Genomic DNA, 15,083 nt, shown 5'->3' with positions numbered 1-15,083 from the left:
TTGGCTGAGCAGGAAGGAGGAGACAACCTGTGACAGGAAACCGGAAGGAGTTGAAAGCAGCAGAGACTGGGAGCAGTTGAGAAGGCCGCAACAGGGAATTGAGGCAGGTGAGTATGTTTTTTTTTTTTTATTTTTCAATAAAATTCTTCAATAAAAACATGAAATAACTGCAATGCCCATTTAAATCAAACCAAACCGCCAACTAAAAATATAATAGATAAAACTTAACACAATGGTCTTGAGGTTTTTATAAAAAATTATTTTAAGTAAATGGATTGATTTAGAAGTTTGTCTTATAGTAGGAAAATAGTCATCCTACCTGTTGTCTTAAGGATCAATATGATCACACACAGGAGAAGCAACAGGACTGCACCAGAGATGGAACCAATTAACACAAGGCTCTGTTTATCTGTAGGAGAACAAATCACAAAAATTGATGAATCATAAGAGATTACCATCTCAATATATCTACAAAATATAAAAATACTCTGCAAAAGTTTTAGGTAGGTGTAACCCCCTAGGATTTTTGTTGGTGATGTCCTGCAATAACATGAAGTGTCCAATAGATTGCAGAATGCAAGAACAAATGGACTGAGCAGTGACTAAAGCTGGGGAAGGAGGAGTTTAGCAGACATGTGCTGGTGGCAATCTTGGATTTTTCAGTATTTGCAGAGCCAGGAAAAAAGAGGACACAGGGGAAGCAGCTTACTAAGATCTGGCCCCATGAGTGCAGCTGAGCAGCTGAGAGGAATATGCTAGCAAGTTGGAGACATCCAGAGCTGGTATCCCCATTCCCATATCCTGTTATATAAGCAAAATGCCAAAAGGGAACGAACAGAAGAAAACCCCAAATCAAATTTGCCTTTAACCCCTTAAGGACAATAGACATAAATGTACGTCCTGATGCGGTGGTACTTAACGCACATGGATGTACATTTATATCCTGTACATGATGCGAACACGGAATGGGCATTTAAATGGATGATTGGGACACCGGCTGCGCTGCCGTGAGGATCCGATCATCCAACATGTCAGCCAGGGGGTCCCCTTACCTGCTTGGAACTTCATCCCGGGGTCTTCTCCTCTGGTCTGAGATTGAGCAGACCAGAGCAGAAGATCGCTGATAATACTGATCAGTGCTATGCCTGTGCATAGTACTGTTCAGTATATGCAATATAATAATTGCTATAAATAGTCCCCTGTGGGAAGTGTTAAAAAAAAAAAAGTAAAAAAATATTGAAAAAAAACCTCCACTATAAAAATCCATATGGCCCCTTTTCCGATTTTATCCCCCAAAAAAGCATGAAAAAAACATAATAAACATATTGGTATCGTCGCATGCGTAAATGTCTGAAAATTGCTGCTTTTTGTGATTAAAAAGCTAAATATAGGCAAAAGTGGTACCGATAAAAACTAAAGATCATTGCACAAAAAATGAGCACTCATACTGCCCTGTATACAGAATAATGAGAAAGTTATAGGCGATCAAAATAGGGCAATTTTAAACATACTAATTTTGTAAAAGTTAGAATTTTTTTTTAAAGCCGTACAATAATGACCATGGGTATCATTTTAATCGTATTGACCCACAGAATAAATAAAACATCTAATTTTTACTGAAAATCGTACAGCGTGAAAACGAAACTTGCTAAATTGCAGTTTACTTTTCACTTCCCACACATAAATAATATTCTTTTGGTTGTGCTGTACATTTTATGGGGAAATGAGTGATGACATTTCAAAGTACAATTGGTGGTGCAAAAATATGGGTCTCATATGGGTCTGTGCATGGAAATATAAAAAAGTTATGATTTTTAGAAGGTGAGGAGGAAAAACGAAAATGCAAAAATAAAATTGGCCTGACAGCTGTCACGCCCCCTCCCATAGACTTGCATTGAGGGGGCGGGGTGTGACTGCCAGAACTTGACTGAATCACTGGGCTAGAAATATCCAATGTCAAAGTTAGGGCCTCCTACTGTTGAAAAAGAGGTGGAGAGCACCTCGAAACACGTTCAGTGTCCCGCTTCCCCACTGTGGAATCATCACGCCATCAGCATCTTGCTGGATCATTGATATACATCGACTGCTAACTTTTGCTGATTTGCTTATGCAAGCTATTGGTAAGGACCGCATTGCTCCACCAGACTGCTGGATACCTGCCACTTGCTGATTACTACAGCCGAATGACTACAGGGCACAGCAGACCAACAGAACCAGGAATCTGTATGCGCAGACTACAGGACACTAGGATTACAGCATTTACCACTGCCACGCTCTGAGGAAGTTTCCTCTCACTTTGGGATACCGGGACACCAGGGCCTGCATGTGAGTATTGCCAGAATTACAGATAGTATCTGATGACCAGTACTGCTGCCCGGAATTAAAGGGGTACTCCGGCCCTGAAACATCTTATCCCCTCGGGGGTCCCGTTGCTGGGGACCCCTGCAATCTTGTGTTCGCCACCCACCTGTTTGAGCTGCACGCCGCAGTGCCAGCTCACAAACAGCCGGGTGGCGACCACAGGGACAGAGTATGGAGACGTCACGACTCCGCCCCCGTGTGACGTCACCCCCTGCCCCCGCTATGCAAGTCTATGGGAGGGGGCGTGACGGCAAAATTGAAAGGGTTATGATTTTTAAAAGGTAACGAGGAAAAAACACAATTTTGTAAATTTTGGGGGCTTCCGTTTCTACGTAGTACATTTTTCGGTACAAATGACACCTTCTCTTTATTCCGTAGGTCCATACGGTTAAAATGATCCCCTACTTATATAGGTTTGATTTTGTCGGACTTCTGGAAAAAATCATAACTACATGCAGGAAAATTTATACGTTTAAAATTATCATCTTTTGACCCCTATAACTTTTTTATTTTTCTGTGTACGGGCCGGTATGAGGGCTAATTTTTTTGTGCCGTGATCTGAAGTTTTTATTGGTACCATTTGTTTTGATCAGACTTTTTGATCGCTTTTTATTCATTTTTTTTATGGTATAAAAAGCGACCAAAAATACACTAATTTGGACTTTGGAATTTTTTTGCGTGTACGCCATTAACCATGCGGTGTAATTAACTATATTTGTTTTTTACACAATTTTTTTTTTTTTTTTTATGGAAAAGGGGGGGGGGGGATTCTGATTTATTTTTTTTAGAGAAGGGGTTAAATCACATTTATTAACTCTTTTTTTTACCCTTTTTTTTTTTTGCAGTGTTATAGCTACCATAGGGGGCTATAACATGCATTACACTGATTGCACGCCCTGTTCAATGCATTGCCATAGCATTGCATTGATCAGTGTTATCTGCACTTGATTGCTCAAGCCTGGATCTTCGGCTTGGAGCAATCAAAGGCTGATCAGACAGCGTGGATCCAGGAAGGGAGCCTCCCGCTGTTCTCTGTGGTGGACCTGAACAGCTCCGCTGAGCTAACCGGCAGCATATTCTCCTGTTTTAGATGCTGCAATCAACTTTGATCGCAGCGTCCAAAGGGTTAATACTGGACATCAGCCCGATCGGCGATGTCCGGTATTAGCCGTGGTTCCCGGTTGCTGATAGCCGTCACGCCCCCTCCCATAGACTTGCATTGAGGGGGCAGGACGTCATAAGAGGGTGGGGATATGACATCACAAGCTCCCGGCACCAGCGTACGGAACAGTTTGTTCCAAATGCTGAACAGCGGAGAACCCCTTTATTCTTCTCTGAGTTAAATTGTGATATCAGATTCCATATCTACTGGGAAGAGCAATAAGATACGAAAAACAGGGTGGGGTGTTCCTAGTGTAACATAGGTGGTATAGGGAAGGTCATACAAAACTGTTCTGTTTATAAACTGATGTTGTGCTCAGGACACAACACCTGATGAGTCCAGCCGCCGGGACCCCTTGCGATTTCCAGTTCAGCACCATGGAGTTCTGAACACAGAAGCTTGGAGCTTCCATGTTTGTGATGTCATGCCATATATGGGAGCGGGCATGATGGCTAGTTTCTCATGGTATTTTACCTGTCACAATGAATCGGGTCCCTCCTCCATACTGGATTTCTTTTTCATATTTCTTAAATCCAGTACACAATCTGATGATCACAAAGCAGTAATACATGGAGTCATCTGACATCTTCACCCCCTGTATGTGGAGATCTGCTGCTCCTTGTATTCCCGTTCTTCCTCTATAACCGGGATGAACCATCTCTTTGTAGTGGTGGTAGACATAAGGTCCGCTTAGGTTGCCCAATCTCCAGTAAATAGTGACCCCCAGGACATCCCTCTCCATAAATGATGTGTAGGAGCAGCTTAGTGCCACAGACTCTCCTCTATGTCCTGTGATGGTATATGGCTGGGTAACATTGAATGCTGAGGATTGGTAGTCTAGAAAAAAAAATACATTTTTATCATTTTAATTAAAAAAATATAAATTTAAAGCAAATTTAGGAACCATGTTGTATATATCCAAACTTTACGGTAGTTTTTGTGAGAATTCTTGAGAAAAAATAGCATCATCCATCAGTGTTTGTGTATTACATTGAGGGCAGAATACTACGGCACATAGAGGTGTGAAAAGACACTTCTAAAAGCCATAGGGCATCAATATGGAAATATTTACTTCAGAATATACAATATTGGTGTATGTTCACATATCAGACATTGAATGGTACAAAACTATGGCACTTCCAGCAAACTCACAAAAAAACTATAAATCTGAATATTGTAAATACTGTAGACTGTCATTAAACTCTGTAGCTGTTTGGAAGCTGGATCTTAAAAAATATCTTATTAAATAATTTGAAAATAGTTAAGGATGCTGGGTGTACATATACGCCCTGCGCCAACTCCTTATTTGACGGACTTTCAGGTAAGCGTGTATCATGGCAGGATGTCTAGCTAGCCACCGGGACCCATGGCTAATGTCAGATATCACCAATTGCAGTGTTGCCCGGCATTAACCCTTTAGATGCTGCAATAAAAGTTGATTGTGGCATCTAAAATGATTAAAAAGTAATCCCGGCTGCTCAACCAAGAGGACAGTGGGAGGGCCTTTACCTGCCTTCTCATCCTCCGAACGGTGCTCCAATGCTCCAGTCAGCCATGGCATGCTGAAGCAATGGAGCACCAATAACAATGATCAATGCTGCTTTATAGAAAAGCTCATGTAATAATTTCCTATTAGGACAAAAAAATATATATATAGTAAAAAAAAAAAAAAAAAAAAGTGTAACATTTTTTAATAAATGTGAATTAACTCCTTCCCTAATAAAAGTTTGAATCACGGGGGGTGATTCAAACTTTACCCATACAAATAAAAAATTTTAAACAAAAATAAACAAACATATATGGTATTGCCATGTGTGCAAATGTCCGAACTATAAAAAATATATTGTTAATTAAACCACACGAACAACGGCGTATACGTAAAAAAGAATACCAAAGTCCACAATTGCCTATTTTTGGTCACTTCATATACCATAAAAAACGTATAAAAAGCAATCAAAAGGTCCCATCAAAACAAAAATATTACCAATAAATGCTGAAGGTCATGGTGCAAAATGTGACCTCACATATATAAAGTTATAGGGGTCAGAAGAGGAGAATTTTATACATACTAATTTTCGTACAAAGTAATTTTTTTAAAAGTAAAACAAAAACAAAACCTATTTGGGTATCATTGTAATTGTATGAAATAAAGAATAAAGATAAGGTGTAATTTTTTACCCGAAAGTGCACCGCATAGAGGCCGTAGCCCCCAAAATTTACAAACTGTTTTGTTTTTTTTGCCCCACAAATAATTTTTGGGGGTTTTGCCATAGATTTTGTGGAGAAAGTAAAGTTGGTAGCAAAAAAACAACCACTCATATTGGTCTGTAGGTGCAAAACTGAAAGAGTTATGATTTTTAGAAGGTGAGGGGGAAAAAACTAAAGTGCTAATATGAAATTCCCTGAATCCTTAAGGGGTACTACCATGGAAAACTTTTTTTTCTTTTTTAATCAACTTGTGCCAGAAAGTTAAACAGATTTGTAAATCACTTTTATTAAAAAATCTTAATCCTTTCAGTACTTTTTAGGGGCTGTAGACTAAAGGGAAATCCAAAAAAGAAATACATTTCCTGTGATGTCCTGACCACAGTGCTCTCTGTTGACCTCTGCTGTCCATTTTAGGAACTGGAGAAAATCCCCTTAGCAAACATATGCTTCTATGGGCAGTTCCTAAAATGGACAGCAGAGGTCAGCAGAGAGCACTGTGGTCAGGACATAACAGGAAATGCATTTCTTTTTGGATTTCTCTCTATTATACAGCCCCTAAAAAGTACTGGAAGGATTAAGATTTTTTAACCCCTTAAGGACCAGGCCATTTTACACCTTAGGACCAGAGCGTTTTTTGCACATCTTGCCACTGTCCCTTTAAACATTAATAACTCTGGAATGCTTTTAGTTATCATTCTGATTCCAAGATAGTTTTTTTCGTGACATATTGTACTTTAACATAGTGGTAAAATTTTGTGTCAACTTGCATCCTTTCATGGTGAAAAATCCCAAAATTTTATGAAAAAAATGAAAATTTTGCATTTTTTTTGGATCACTTATACAATATGTCCACTTTACGTTTGCATCATAAAATTTACGTGTTTTTACTTTTGGAAGACACCAGAGGGCTTCAAAATTCAGCAGCAATTTTCAAATTTTTCACAAAATTTTCAAACTCACTATTTTTCAGTGACCAGTTCAGTTTTGAAGTGGATTTGAAGGGTCTTCATATTCGAAATACCCCACAAATGACCCCATTATAAAAACTGCACCCCTCAAAGTATTCAAAATGACATTCAGTATGTGTTTTAACCCTTTAGGTGTTTCACAGGAATAGCAGCAAAGTTAAGGAGAAAATTCCAAATCTTAATTTTTTACACTCGCATGTTCTTGTAGACCCAATTTTTGAATTTTTGCAAGGGGTAAAAGGAGAAAATTTTTACTGGTATTTGTAGCCCAATTTCTCTTGAGTAAGCAAATACCTCATATGTCTATGTAAAGTGTTCGACGGGCGCAGTAGAGGTGTCACGATTCGGCTGGCAGGAGGTGGATCCGCTGTGCCAGAGAGGGATTGGCGTGGACCGTGCTAGTGGACCGGTTCTAAGCTGCTACTGGTTTTCACCAGAGCCCGCCGCAAAGCGGGATGGTCTTGCAGCGGCGGTAGCAACAAGGTCGTATCCACTAGCAACGGCTCAACCTCTCTGACTGCTGAAGATAGGCGCGGTACAAGGGAGTAGACAAGAGCAAGGTCGGACGTAGCAGAAGGTCGGGGCAGGCAGCAAGGATCGTAGTCAGGGGCAACGGCAGGAGGTCTGGAACACAGGCTAGGAACACACTGGGAAACGCTTTCACTGGCACGATGGCAACAAGATCCGGCAAGGAAGGGAAGGGGAAGTGAGGTTAAATAGGGAAGTGCACAGGTGAATTGTCTGATTAAGCCAACTGCGCCAATCAGCGGCGCAGTGGCCCTTTAAATCGTAGAGACCCGGCGCGCGCGCGCCCTAAGGAGCGGGGCCGCGCGCGCCGGGACAGGACCGACGGAGAGCGAGTCAGGTACGGGAGCCGGGGTGCGCATCGCGAGCGGGCGCCACCCGCATCGCGAATCGCATCCCGGCTGGGAGAGGTATCGCAGCGCACCCGGTCAGCAGGTCTGACCGGGGCGCTGCGATTGCGAGGATGTTGCGAGCGCTCCGGGGAGGAGCGGGGACCCGGAGCGCTCGGCGTAACAGTACCCCCCCCCCTTGGGTCTCCCCCTCTTCTTGGAGCCTGAGAACCTGAGGACCAGACTTTTGTCTAGGATGTTGTCCTCAGGTTCCCAGGATCTCTCTTCAGGACCACAGCCCTCCCAATCTACCAGAAAAAATCTTTTTCCTCTGACCGTCTTGGAGGCCAGTATCTCCTTTACGGAGAAGATGTCAGAAGAACCGGAAACAGGAGTGGGAGAAACAAGTTTGGGAGAGAAACGGTTGATGATGAGTGGTTTAAGGAGAGAGACATGGAAGGCATTGGGAATACGAAGAGAAGGGGGAATAAGGAGTTTGTAAGAGACAGGATTAATCTGGCACAAGACTTTGAAAGGACCAAGATAGCGTGGTCCCAGTTTGTAACTGGGGACACGAAAGCGGACATATTTAGCGGAGAGCCATACCTTGTCTCCGGGAGCAAAGATGGGGGGAGCTCTTCTTTTCTTATCGGCAAACTTTTTCATGCGAGATGAAGCCTGTAAAAGAGAATTTTGGGTCTCTTTCCATATGGTGGAAAGATCACGAGTCACTTCATCTACAGCGGGCAAACCAGAGGACAAGGGAATAGGGAGGGGGGGAAGAGGGTGACGGCCGTACACCACGAAAAATGGGGATTTAGCAGAAGATTCAGAGACTCTAAAGTTGTACGAGAATTCGGCCCAAGGTAGAAGATCTGCCCAGTCATCCTGGCGGGAGGAAACAAAATGCCGTAAATAGTCACCCAGGACCTGGTTAATTCTTTCTACTTGCCCATTGGATTGAGGATGATAAGCAGAAGAGAAGTTTAATTTAATCTTGAGTTGTTTACAGAGAGCCCTCCAGAATTTTGACACGAATTGGACACCTCTATCCGAGACAATCTGCGTGGGCAAACCGTGAAGACGAAAAATGTGTACAAAAAATTGTTTTGCCAACTGAGGCGCTGAAGGAAGACCAGGAAGAGGAATAAAATGTGCCATCTTGGAAAATCGATCAACGACCACCCAAACAACAGTGTTGCCACGGGATGGGGGTAGGTCTGTAATAAAGTCCATACCAATCAGAGACCAAGGCTGTTCGGGGACAGGCTGAGGGTGAAGGAGACCAGCAGGCTTCTGGCGAGGAGTCTTATCCCGGGCACAGACAGTACAGGCCCGCACAAAATCAACAACATCTGTTTCCAGAGTCGGCCACCAATAGAAACGAGAGATGAGTTGCAAGGACTTTTTGATGCCCGCATGGCCTGCGAGGTGGGAGGAGTGACCCCATTTGAGAATCCCGAGACGCTGGCGTGGAGAAACGAAGGTCTTCCCTGGAGGAGTTTGCCTGATGGAGGCTGGAGAAGAGGAGATCAGACAGTCAGGAGGAATGATGTGTTGCGGAGAGACCTCTACTTCCGAGGCATCCGAGGAACGAGAGAGAGCATCGGCCCTAATGTTCTTGTCGGCAGGGAGTACTGGGAACGGATTGCAGAGGACCAGAGGAGAGAGGAGCCGGGGAGAAAAAACGCGTCGTGCGAACAAAGTCCATATCCTGGCGGAGCTCCTGACGCCTTTCGGAAAAACGCATGTCAATGCGAGTGGCAAGATGAATGAGTTCATGCAGGTTAGCAGGAATTTCTCGTGCGGCCAGAACATCTTTAATGTTGCTGGATAGGCCTTTTTTAAAGGTCGCGCAGAGGGCCTCATTATTCCAGGATAATTCGGAAGCAAGAGTACGGAATTGGATGGTGTACTCGCCAACGGAAGAATTACCCTGGACCAGGTTCAGCAGGGCAGTCTCAGCAGAAGAGGCTCGGGCAGGTTCCTCAAAGACACTTCGAATTTCCGAGAAGAAGGAGTGTACAGAGGCAGTGACGGGGTCATTGCGGTCCCAGAGCGGTGTGGCCCATGACAGAGCTTTCCCAGACAGAAGGCTGACTACGAAAGCCACCTTAGACCTTTCAGTAGGAAACTGGTCCGACATCATCTCCAAGTGCAGGGAACATTGTGAAAGAAAGCCACGGCAAAACTTAGAGTCCCCATCAAATTTATCCGGCAAGGAAAGTCGTAGGCCGGAAGCGGCCACTCGCTGCAGAGGAGGTGCAGGAGCTGGCGGAGGAGATGATTGCTGAAGCTGTGGTAGTAGCTGCTGTAGCATCACGGTCAGTTGAGACAGCTGGTGGCCTTGTTGCGCTATCTGTTGCGACTGCTGGGCGACCACCGTGGTGAGGTCGGCGACAACTGGCAGTGGAAATTCAGCGGGATCCATGGCCGGATCTACTGACACGATTCGGCTGGCAGGAGGTGGATCCGCTGTGCCAGAGAGGGATTGGCGTGGACCGTGCTAGTGGACCGGTTCTAAGCTGCTACTGGTTTTCACCAGAGCCCGCCGCAAAGCGGAATGGTCTTGCAGCGGCGGTAGCAACCAGGTCGTATCCACTAGCAACGGCTCAACCTCTCTGACTGCTGAAGATAGGCGCGGTACAAGGGAGTAGACAAGAGCAAGGTCGGACGTAGCAGAAGGTCGGGGCAGGCAGCAAGGATCGTAGTCAGGGGCAACGGCAGGAGGTCTGGAACACAGGCTAGGAACACACTGGGAAACGCTGGCGCACTACAGATCTCAGAAAAGGAGTAGTCACATTTGGTTTTTGGAAGCAAATTTTGCTCTGGGGGCATGCCGCATTTAGGAAGCCCCTATGGTGCCAAGACAGCAAAACCCCCCACATGGCATTATATTTTGGAAACTAGACCCCTTGGGGAACATAACAAGGGGTAAAGTGAACCTTAATACCCCACAGGGATTTCACGACTTTTGCATATGTAAAAAAAATATATTTTTTTTCACTAAAATGTGGGTTTCCCCACAAATTTCACATTTTTGCATGGGGTTAATAGTAGTAAATACCCCCCAAAATTTGAAACCCCATCTCTTCTGAGTATGTAGGTACCCCATAAGTGGACGTCAAGTGCACTGCAGGAGCGCCACAATACTCAGAAGAGAAGGAGTCACATTTTTAAACTTTGCTGAAATGGGGGGACATGTCGCATTTAGGAAGCCCCTATGGTGCCAGGACAGCAAAATACCCCCCACCATTTTGGAAACTAGACCCCTTGAGGAATGTAACAAGGGGTAAAGTAAGCCTTAATACCCCACAGGGGTTTCACAACTTCTGCATATGTAAAAAAAAAAAAAATCACTAAAATGTGTGTTTCCCCCCCAAATTTTACATTTTTACAAGGGTTAATAGCAGAAAAGACACCCCACAATTTGTAAATACATTTCTTTGGAGTAAGGACATACCTTATTTTTTGATGATTTAGACTTGGCGGGTGCACAGCAGGTCTTGCTTGAGTGGGAGCGCAGTCAGCTTCATATGGAGGCAGGATGTGGGACCAAGGAGCATTAATGGGGGGAGCACTGAGCTCTAAAATAGGGGAACACTATGGGGGACAACGGGCTGTAACTGGGGTAGACAGGTGGGGTACAGAGGCCCGTAATATGGGGTACAGTGGGCCAGAAAATTATAAAACATAATAAAATAGGATATGAACCCAGAATGATGACCCAGAGCATAGCCAAAACTAAAAAAAATATGCCCGCCCCAAACCCTATGCTCTGAATCATCATTCTGGGAATGTGATGTGTGTGGCCGTCCCTAACCTGTTGCCTCAAATGCGCACCCGCTCCGGTGGAGAGAGAGTGCTGAGCATTTGAGGCAACATAAAAAAATCCCCGATGATAGTGACTCAGTGACCTATGACCCATTTTTGAAAAAACACCCCCAGAGGTCTTATCAGGTTTTTTTTTTTAAAGGTTTTTTTGGGCAATTTATTGATTTATGGGGGTTATATTTTGGAATGTACTCTGGACTTGGTACATTGGGGTCAAATTATGGAAAATTCAAATAAAAAGGGAAAATTTAGGGCTCCATGGAAGTGTGATACTCCCTGAAGCAGCCTATGCAGAGGCCCGGATTATCTGGGCAAGTGTCACATTGGTACCTGGTGTCCCTCCGAATCCCCCTCCTGTAACACACTCTGGATCTTTTCTGGGATCGTCCCTTCTTTCCAGTGGGGGGGATCTCACCTGGAAAGTGTTGGCCTGGGACGATCCTGGCGCCTATAACTCCAGACCCTTGGGAAGTCCGGCCTGATCTTTCACGGTCAGCAAACATCAGGAACCTTAGGACTTCTTCTTGGTACTGGAGGAATGTCCCTGTGTTGCCAGCGTACTGGGATAGTACAAAGGTGTTGTACATGGCAACCTGTCCCAAGTAGACCGCAACTTTTTTGTACCATGCCCGTGTTTTCCGCATGACGTTATATGGCTTGAGGACTTGATCTGAGAGATCAACTCCCCCATATACCGATTGTAGTCCAGAATACAATCGGGCTTGAGGACCGGTCCCACGGTACCTCACACAGGTACAGGGGTGCTGCCGTTCCCATGAATAGTGGTGAGCATAAGGACATCCCTCTTATCCTTATACTTCACCAACATCAGGTTATCATGGATCAGGGCACGGGACTCACCCTTGGGAATAGGCATCTGGACCAAATATAGAGGGAGGCCTCTCTGGTTCTTTCGCACGGTCCCACAAGCGGACATGGATCTGGCGGAAAGGGATTTGAACAGAGGGATGCTGGTATAAAAGTTATCCACATACACGTGAAACCCTTATCCAGCAATGGGTGCATAAGGTCCCAAACGAGTTTCCCGCTAACACCCAGAGTGGGGGGACATTCTGGGGGTTCAATACAGGAATCTCGTCCCTCATATACTCTAAACTTGTAAGTGTACCTGGAGGTACTCTCACAAAGTTTGTAGAGTTTCACGCCATATTGTGCCCGCTTCGAGGGAATATACTGGCGGAAGCTGAGTTTCCCCTTAAAACTGATGAGAGACTCATCTACCGAGAAGTCCCTGAGCGGTACGTAGGCCTCCAAAAATTTGGCTCCAAAGTGATCGATGACCGGCCTCACTTTGTAAAGCCGGTCATGGGCGGGATCCCCTCGGGGCGGACATGCCGCATTATCTGCATAATGCAGGCATTTCCGAATGGCCTTGAACCGCCTCTGTGACATCGCCATACTGTAAAGCGGGGTCTGGTAGAGGACGTCCCTGCTCCAGTAATGACGAGCACTTGGTTTTTTGACCAGGCCCATATGCAGCGAGAGGCCCCAAAATGTCCTCATTTCCGCTGCATCAATGGCGCGCCATTCATTGGGCCTGGCCAAAAGCGAATCTGGGTGGTGGGCAATGAACTGCTGGGCATACAAGTTCGTTTGCTCCACCATGTGATTGACCAGGCTGTCACTGAAAAAAAACTTTAAAAAGTCCAGATCAGTGAAGCCAGCATGGTCAATCCGGATTCCTAAGTCGCCAACAAACTCAGGAATTTGTGACTGAAAACCCTCTGGGGGGCTCCAGACAGGATAACCGGAAGGGGGCTCCGATGCACTTGTCTGGGGGGCCAGATTCCTATTACGAGCGGCATTGCCACTCGTACTAGTGTCAGCCACTGGGTCACTCTCATGGGGGGTGCGTGGCCTCGCCTGGCGGCGTCTCCGCCGCCCTACAGGGGACTCATCATCACTACTAGATGATGAGGAGGGCGATGAAGAACACAAAAATGTTGGATCTTCATCGTCCTCACTGACAGATTCGGAGTCGGAGGCTAAAAAAGCGTAAGCCTCCACTGCCGAAAATGCCCGGCGGGCCATCGCCTTTTTTCTACAGTGGCGGGGGGAGGGGCGGTGGCGGGGGGAGGGGGTGTGTGCAGGGGGGCGGGGAAGTATGTACTGTGTGGTACTTGGTGTAAATGTGTAGAACAGTAATAGAAAAGAAAAAAAAAAAAAGCTGCGGCCAAAAAAAAAAGGTGTGGCAAACGCAGCTCCCTGAACCCCTAATAGGACCCGGGGTCAGGGATCAGACCCTAATAGGACCCTGGGGGACCTATTAGGGGGTCAGGGGGGGAGGGGGGTACTTTTTTTTTTTACTTTTTTTTTACTTTAATTTCACTTTTTAACTTATTTAACTCCTACCTGTCCCTGCAATCCACTTACCCTATTCTAAGGCTCCTGAGGGGGCTCCGGAGCTCCGAGGGGGGATCATCGTCTTCTTCTCACTGCTGCACCCGCCGACTGAACGAAAACAGCGGGTCCAGCAGTGGGAAGGAGTCGGTAACCCCTTCTCTGCCACTCTGCTATTGGCCGGACGATCGCCGGCCAATAGCAGCGTTGCTGGGGCGGTGACAGTATTGTCACCGCTCCCCAGCAACGGCAGGTGATTGGCGGTGAATTGTACACCGCCGATCACCGTTTATTACCGGGTCATCGGGTCACAAGTGACCCGAATGACCCGAATCGCCGAAGATCGCTTGCGTGATTTCGCAAGCGATCTCTGGCGATCGCCGACATGCGGGGGTCCCCTAGGCATTTGCACGGCATGCCTGCTGAACGATTTCAGCAGGCATGCCGTTCCGATCTCTGCCCCGCGCGCGGCAGGGACCGGAAAACGCCATGACGTCCTGGGACGTCATTGGTCCTTAAGGCCTAGGGTGCCATGACGTCCCAGGACGTCATTGGTCCTTAAGTGGTTAATAGAAGTGATTTACAAATCTGTTTAACTTTCTGGCACCAGTTGATTTTAAAAAAAAAGTTTTCCATGGTAGTACCCCTTTAACCTGTTAAGGACGCAGGGCGTATCCATACACCCTGCATTCCGAGTCCTTAAGGACGCAGGGCGTATGGATACGCCCGTGGGAAATCTGGTCCCTGCTGCTAGCCGGTTGGGGACCCGACCGGAATGCCTGCTGAAATCATTCAGCAGGCACCCCGGCACATCGCCCAGGGGGGTCCTGAGACCCCCCCCATGTCGGCGATCGCAGAAAATCGCATGTCAATTCAGACATGCGATTTTCTGCTATTCCGTGCTGATCGGGTCTCTGGTGACCCAATCACCCGGAAAATAGCGATGATCGGAGCTGTCAGGGACAACCCCGATCATCTTGAGAGCTAGGAGTGAGGTCGCAGAGCTGCGATCTCCTCCTATCCCCTGCCATAGGTCAGAACTGATTCTGACCAATGGAAGAGCAGGACAGTTCTGCCCACCCCTGGATGTCGAGGGGATCGTGGGAAGAAGATGGAAGCCGGTACGTGTAGGAGAAGATGCCTGCGGACCCCAGATCTTCGCTGGAGACTGCTGTACATTGAATCAGGTAGGGAAGCGACGCTGGGGGGGGAGGGGGGGATTGAAAGTGAAAGTAAAACGTTCTTTACTGTGGCAACCACTAGGAGGGCCAAACTGCAACTCCCAGCATGCCCATACAGCCAAAGGCTGTCTGGGCATGCTGGGAGTTGTAGTTC

General features: G+C 46.1%; 1 protein-coding gene across 1 annotated transcript in view; it reads right to left on the bottom strand.

The window, feature by feature from the left end:
- The window catches only part of LOC130367587 (uncharacterized), a 95,181-nt gene that overhangs the window by 18,893 nt on the left and 61,205 nt on the right, over positions 1–15,083 (bottom strand). The window contains exons 5-6 of the mRNA XM_056570097.1: positions 3,998–4,360; positions 320–409 (exon numbers count right to left, since the gene is read on the bottom strand). Of these exons, the coding sequence (XP_056426072.1) occupies positions 320–409; positions 3,998–4,360 (453 nt within the window). The remainder of the gene's footprint in view (positions 1–319; positions 410–3,997; positions 4,361–15,083) is intronic.

This window comes from Hyla sarda, chromosome 4, assembly GCF_029499605.1.
Source record: "Hyla sarda isolate aHylSar1 chromosome 4, aHylSar1.hap1, whole genome shotgun sequence".
Taxonomy (NCBI): Eukaryota; Metazoa; Chordata; class Amphibia; order Anura; family Hylidae; genus Hyla; species Hyla sarda.
Note: the sequence above shows the minus strand (reverse complement) of the source record. Positions and strands in the feature narration are given on the sequence as shown.